The sequence below is a fragment of the Pagrus major genome, chromosome 2, assembly GCF_040436345.1.
Source record: "Pagrus major chromosome 2, Pma_NU_1.0".
NCBI lineage: Eukaryota > Metazoa > Chordata > Actinopteri > Spariformes > Sparidae > Pagrus > Pagrus major.
In genome coordinates, this window is record NC_133216.1 from 4,435,786 (window position 1) to 4,442,944 (window position 7,159).

General features: G+C 39.9%; 1 protein-coding gene across 1 annotated transcript; it reads left to right on the forward strand.

The window, feature by feature from the left end:
* Positions 1-1,205: 1,205 nt before the first annotated feature.
* Positions 1,206-7,159, forward strand: rhbdd1 (rhomboid domain containing 1). Its single transcript, XM_073492735.1, has 8 exons — positions 1,206-1,497; positions 2,181-2,346; positions 2,573-2,852; positions 3,448-3,580; positions 4,300-4,388; positions 4,663-4,728; positions 4,890-5,033; positions 5,158-7,159. Exons 2-8 carry the CDS (start codon positions 2,194-2,196, stop codon positions 5,262-5,264), a joined length of 972 nt encoding a protein of 323 aa, XP_073348836.1. The 5' UTR covers positions 1,206-1,497; positions 2,181-2,193; the 3' UTR covers positions 5,265-7,159.

Consider the following 7,159-nt stretch of genomic DNA (forward strand, 5'->3'; position numbering starts at 1 on the left):
TTGACAGTTTGCCCTGATGTAGTTCCTCAATGTGGCCACTGGAGGGCAGTGAAAACTCGTGTTTCTCAACACGCTCATGTTTTTAATTTAAGTATCTGCTAATATTCTCTCACTTTGTGTCCGTCTCTGCTTATATTCAGTAAGATAAAGGTAGTATTTATTAAAATACATTATGTGGTGCTGGAATTCATAATTTTGGATTGTAACATCTTTGTAAGTAGAAAAGGTATTAGCACTGACATAAATAACTAACGTATACCCATATTAAATAATAATAGTTATCTATTATAAATAATGATAACAAATTTCTCTGTTGATCCGACTGGAAATGTGGAGCTGTTGACCACTAGACAACAATTCAAATAATAATTTCATGATAATCTGCTTATTAATTTGTTTGTTTCAGCCTGGGCATTTTGATTTATTTAGAAAGTATTGACCGGAAGTGTAACCTTTATTTTATGGTGTCTAACTTGACAGATCTTGTCTGGCTGTAGTTCCTCCCTGTGGCCGCTAGAGGGCAGTAAACATTCACAGTTCTGCATTGAAACATTCAACAGTCAACTCATATAAGTACACATATAAATACATTTGTTAAATGGATTAATTACTATGCTTACATTTTTCATATTTAGGTTGAATAAATAATGAAAATCAGAAATTGAAAACTAAAATGCACAACAGAGATTTATGTATGGAAAGATCTCCACAAAGGTAGTAGTTAATACAGGTTTCTTTAATCAAATACATTAAGCAGGGCTCAATATTGCGTGTGTAATATTAAGACTGCTATTAACTCTGTTACTTTAATAGGACAGAGTAGCCTAGTCTGGACGCCATCAGTCACATTCTAGGGAATATGTTTTTGTTAAAATTGCCAGTAAGTAAAGAAATCTAGTTGGATCACTGGAAGGAAGAAACAAAAGCAAAGTAGATCATAACGCTATGTGACCCTAAAGAGATTATGACCTTGCAGAATTGTCTTTTTTAAAGGAAAGACACAAAAAATCAAGACAACGAAAGAAACATAATAAAAAAAAAAAGTCTCCAAACTTTAATGGCAATAAAGTAGTTTATAATATAAATATGAATAAAAAGCAAACTGAATTATTAAGATATATTAAAGGCTGTAGATGTTTAGTTGGCATCCTCAGGAGAAAAGGACCGAGGAGGACTAAAAACCACAGAAGAAGAGATCCGTGATGCGCATGCGCCGCCACGTAGGTTTGTTATGGTCACGTGACAGCGGACGCAACCACCAACTGTTGCTGAGTAGCTTCTAGTTTCTGCTGGAAATGATGAAACACGAAGAAAGTCACTGTGCTGACGTGTGTCTAACACGTTTATAAGTACAATCTCAACTCGTCTGTGAGCGGTGAATCATTTGAAGCGGACTTTATGCGCGAACGAGGCTAAAACAGCCAACTAATATTCAAAGTTAGCATTAGCATTAGCCGGAGCGTCACAGAAGCAGGAAGTGGTCTGACGCGACTGACAGTAAGTTTGATTTGAATTATCGTCGATGCTGCTGATAAATGCGTCTCAAACTCTGATGTTTGGCTGTTTACTGTCGTTAGATAGTTTCCTTTAGGAGGAAGAATAGAGATAAAACCTGCCTCGAAGTTTTGTCACATCGTTTCTGAGTCTAGTCAGTCTTTTTTAAGCATTAAGTGAAACTGCATGTTAGTATGTGACTGTCTGAACAGCACTGAGACAGACTGGTGCAGTCTGGAGACAGTAAATACTGTAACAGCAGCTGCAGTGATTTCTGAGTCATTCGTAGGCACAGGGGAGAAAAAACATGTCCTCAAATCTCTTGAAATACTGTTGGGGGAAACTAACCTGGAGCAAAAGTCCATTGAATGAATGCATTAATATGGGCAAACACTCATTTTACTCTACATTTAACTTTTACTTATTATCAAATAAGGCAGAGCCCAAGAGTGTGCCAGTGGACCGGTGCCAATGCTTTTAATGGTTTTAATTGATATTTATGGACACACAATCTCTTCATTTGTTTGTATTATCTCAAACACACATTCTTGATCTTCTGATGTCGAGCTTTAGTGTTTTGGTGGATATTCAGATTAACAGTGTACCGGACCCTGGTTCCTTCCACTGTAAATATTCTGGTAAGGGAGAAAAGACTGAAACATAATCTCTCAGTTGTCTCTCCTCAGCCAGTTTTTCAATATGAGGAACCGACAGAGGGGATCCCATCTGGGCCTGCTGCTCCTGGCCTCCCAGCTGCTCCAGGTGGGCCTGGACAACATCCCCCCGGTCACCCTGGGTGTCCTGGGACTCAACGTGTACCTCTACCTGTTTCCTGCAGCTCCACTCATGAAGGTAATGCAGTAATACGGCACTGAAAGTCAGAGTAGCACCATTCAGACACAAGGCAATTTAACAGAGGCACAGAGGTATATTAAAATTAGACATCGAGAGACGTTTAAATTCTGTTTTAAAGATGATTAAACAAGCAAATAAATAGTTAACAATAAAAAAGGACTTTATCAAGCAAACATTTGTTTCCAGCTCATCTAATGTGACGATTTGCTGCTCCAATCCTCAGGCCTGTGTGAGCGTCCAGCAGGCGTACTGGTTTAAAGACTGGCGCCGTCTTCTGCTGTCCCCGCTGCATCATGCAGACGACTGGCACCTCTACTTCAACATGACCTCCTTCCTCTGGAAAGGTATGAGGCTGGAGAGGCGGCTGGGCGGAGCCTGGTTCGTCTACCTGCTGTCGGTCTTCTCTCTGCTCACCGGATTGGTCTATCTGGTGTTGGAGGCGTTGTTAACAGAGCTCACCCAGGACCAGTCGTACAGCATGGCCTGTGCTGTCGGCTTCTCAGGTAAAGACTCATCAGCAGACTCACAAAAGATGAACTGTATAGTTGGTCGAAAAGATTTTACTTTCATGTAATTCTACTGTAACAACATGGAATTATAATTAAATGCTAAATAAATACATGTGAGTACATATTTATTGATAAATCTGTAGGTTCAGGGACGTCGACGGTATTTGTAAAGATGCAACTGTCGACTAACTAAAAATATGTGGACAATTGGTTAACAAGCTGAAGAACTCGCTTTAAATCTGATTCTGACATCGTCAACATTAAATATATTTTCTTTTATGGTGCTTTTAATTACTTTGTTTGTTTTTGTTCTGTATGCTCTAAACACCCTCTCTGCATTCTGTCATCATTGATCCATCCATGTGTTTATTGATATTTTGGGATTTTTATTGCTTTTTCTTCTGTGAAAATGCATCAAAGTAACATTACATTGCAGAATAACAACTGATAAATTGTATCTTCTCATACCACATGGTCTACGGCATTTTTTTTACTCTAATCTCTACTATACTTTTAACTCTAATCACACTAGGGTGACATTTCTTAACCGTCCTGTTTATAATTCTTGTTAATATGACTGTGTTTCTAGGAGTCCTGTTCGCTCTGAAGGTGCTCAGTAACCATTACCACCCTGGAGGTGTGACTTATGTGATGGGTTTACCTGTTGCTAATCGCTATGCTAGCTGGGCAGAGCTGGTGCTGATCCATATAACATCACCAGGGTGAGCAACCAACCAGAAATCTGTATAACAAATGTACCAGGATTCAGACACATTGTAGAGATACTAGTGTGAACAGTACTGACACATATAGCAGAGTAGTAGTACTGCAGAGGTCAGTGCTTCTGTTTTCAGTGAGATAATCAATGTCCAATCAAGGACCGGTTCACACGGTGCATGGCGTGTGTAAATACATTGATTTTTTTCCTATTCATTGCGTTTCAGGCCATCTTTTGTGATGTGCTTATCGTGCATTTTCATATCCCAATGACAATGAAAATACAATAATCGGCCAGCCCTATACAGTAATAAGTGATACGTTCTGAAGTACATACGTAGGTACAGTCATTGAACAGAGTTAAGTTTGGCAGCAACATTAATGAGAGAAGCAGCAGGCAGCAGCAGCGGTACTTTCTGAGGAAGCTGAACTCATTTAGGGTTTAAGTCCAAACATCATGTTAGTATTCTACAGCTGCTTCACAGAGAGTGTTATTGCCTTTTTCAATTATACAGCATCTGTTTCCACTCACTAACTATCCAGAATCTGAGGAACTGCATAATGTTTTATGTATAATGTACTTCCATCTTCTCTCCACTGACTGATGTGACATGATTGACAATTAGTGAGGTCCCGTTAACACATGCTGCCTGGTGCAGTGGGTGAAAGTGTCCACCAGATGTCAGTGTTTCATTAGTTAAGAGTTTACCTGCTTCTTCTTCAGGACCTCTTTCATCGGTCACCTGGCAGGTATCCTGGTGGGTCTTCTCTACACTGCTGGACCACTGAAGGCCATCATGAAGAAATGTGCAGGTCTGTATTTATGTGCGACTGTAACCCTTGACCCGTGTATCCTGTTTAAAGCGCACCGTGTGATTTAAGATGTCTATGACCATGTACTGGCCTCATGGGAGCTCTTATTTTCAGTAACAAAACAGGTTTGTTCAGTAACATTATGTCAATGATTCAGTCACTGGAGATGGTCAATAGTCCGTGTGCAGACCTCTGTGCCTCAGTATTTATCAGTATGTAAACCTAAATGCACACTATGTTTGTACTGAAGTCTGTTCGTATGCATTTTTACCAGAGTTTGTGACAGCAAACGGATATAACTCCCGTCCCGGTGCGTACTACAGCTCTACAGGCTCTTCAGGTAACAGAGCATTCAAGGAAAGTTATGATATATACACAGAATTTGATATGTTTTGTTTCTTTTCAGTAAGAGGAATATAGAATACACCAGCCTTAACCTTTTAACATGTTTCTCAAATTTAAATTCTTATACCATGAGTGTGTGTGTGTGTGTGTCTGCAGGCTACAGTGGCACTCGTGGAGGATACTCAGGAAATCATCAATATGCATCAGATTACACAACAGATCCTACAGCATCTTATACAGGTGGACTGACGGAGGTAGAGCAGATAGAGGCGGCCATTAGAAACAGCCTGAATGACAGAGGTAAGGGAGGAGATGGAGAGTACTGATGAATGAGAAAACCTTTGACAATTAAAAGTCACTCCAGATAAGAATCATGTGAAATCTAAAGTGAACACTGTAAATGTAATAATATTTTGTTTTCTAGGACAAAGCGACCAGAGAAGAGCTCCGCCTCCTTATGGTTTCAACCTCTCTGGGGAGGCGACGGCTGAAGAGATCAGGCAGAGGAGGCTGAGGAGGTTTGACAGCTGAACTGCCAGCCAGCGGAGACGAAGAACAGTCCGTGATGAGACAGAAGAGGAATTCCCTCCTGAGGCCTCGTCCATACTCTGCTTCCACAAACTGAGGAAGAGCAACCTGAATGCAAAGGTCTGACCACACAGTCGGACACATTAAACAGCTCTTTTATTGTGTGGTGCCTTTCTGTTAAAGTGCCTCTGAGTGTTACCAAAGAGTTAATGTAAGCTATGGAAAGCTACTTTAATGCTTCCAATCAAAAAAGAGGACAGTTAATGGGTATTCGTCATATTTCTCTGCCAATTTTCTGTTGTTAAACCACTTAAAGTTTTGAAAAGGGCGCTAGAGGTCAAAATAGATGCCATAAAGTTGTTTTAGCCCAATTATAAATTTGAGAAACATGAAGTCTCTTTGTGAAATCAGACCAAAGTGCAATTCTTTTTCTCCATCCAAACCACAGTAGACCAGGTCTAGATCTAAATATTATATTTAGACTCGTCAGACATGGACTAATAAACAAGTAGTCTTCAGAGATGAAGGTTTGAAACCTTTATCACTAAAAACAGAAGGAAAGGTCACCAGTTTTCCTCCATCTAGGCCGTGTAAGACTAAGTCTAGACTTCAGAACTGGGTTATCTTGTGTCAGTCAAGGATAATTCAGTATAAAACAGTCTTAATCCCAGATTGGGAGCGGCACCTGTTTGATTAGATCTCACACTTCCTTTGTCACTAACAAAATCAAAGTCAGGTCAGTCGTTGACGCCTGAGTTTTGTGCACATCACGTGAGCTTTGCCGGAATGTTAATACTTTTTGATGTCTGAATATTTTGGCATATGATCAATATAAAAGCAACCAGCATGTTGGAATTTGTGCTTTGAAATGGTGGAATGAATTTGGCAGATTTAGGGGTGCGTGTGTCGGTGCCACGCTGTCTGAAACGGAGCGAAGGAGATCGATGGATTCACACAGAGACAAACAAACAAAACACATCACTTACTTTGGGTTCTTAACCTGATTGCTTTCAAGAGAGCATGAGAGAGATACAACCATGAACAGCTGTCTCTACGTGTCTCCTTTTGCATGTTAGTTTTGTTAAGTTTTAACAGCTAGCACCGAGGTGTTGTCCAATGTGCTCCAGTCACTGTGGATGTCTGATGGATTTCATGACTTTTTCTCTCCTCCTGACCTGCCAGAACAGCACCACCTCTGTGCTCTGAGTCCTCCTGATTTAAAAATGAAGCACTGAGTATAAGTACAGGGGTTTTTGATCTAAACTTTATCATATGTGGTCTGGATACAGAAAAAACCTGTGAAATCAGCCGTTTTTCTGTTCTCACAAATAGAATAAAGGTATTTCACTTTTTGAAAAACTGAAAGTGAAAGCTAATGAAACAGATGCTGACCTCGCAGCGGGTAAGACTTTAAATCTCAATAGGTTTTTAAAGCTATTACTAAACTTCAAAAGGTAATATTGAGAAAAGCAGTGGGATAGCTTCAGGCAGAAAAGAAGCTGGAATTTAAATCTTTAATGGGGATACCAATGAATTTCAGTTTCTTTTTTCTTTTTTAATGAGATGTTAAATCTGACCCAGCCAGTATTTTCACAGTGGGTTCAGTCAATATATACCAGCTATACCAGAATGACGCTTTTGAACTTTTGAAAGCTGCGTCTCTCTCCATGCTGTTCATGCTGTTCTGACTGATTCCTTTTTCCTTTCAAATCAGCTTTTATCAGATTACCAAAACAGCACACTGTATTGAGGCAAGTCATACATAACCATTGCAGAGGTCCCATAGTTGATGACTGCTGTGCTGATGTACGTTGAAAGGTCACACATCTGCTGTCATGCATGCCCAGTTGGTTCCTGTAATGGTACATCTGTAATAAATGTTCTTTTGAGCATAAAAA

What these genes read in the sequence shown, in the direction of transcription:
- rhbdd1 (XM_073492735.1), top strand. Translation starts at nt 2,194, where the DNA reads ATGAGGAACCGACAGAGGGGATCCCATCTGGGCCTGCTGCTCCTGGCC. An exon ending in CAGCTCTACAGGCTCTTCAG is followed by an intron (nt 4,729 to 4,889) that starts GTAACAGAGCAT and finishes GTGTGTCTGCAG; the next exon opens with GCTACAGTGGCACTCGTGGA. An exon ending in AAACAGCCTGAATGACAGAG is followed by an intron (nt 5,034 to 5,157) that starts GTAAGGGAGGAG and finishes TTTGTTTTCTAG; the next exon opens with GACAAAGCGACCAGAGAAGA.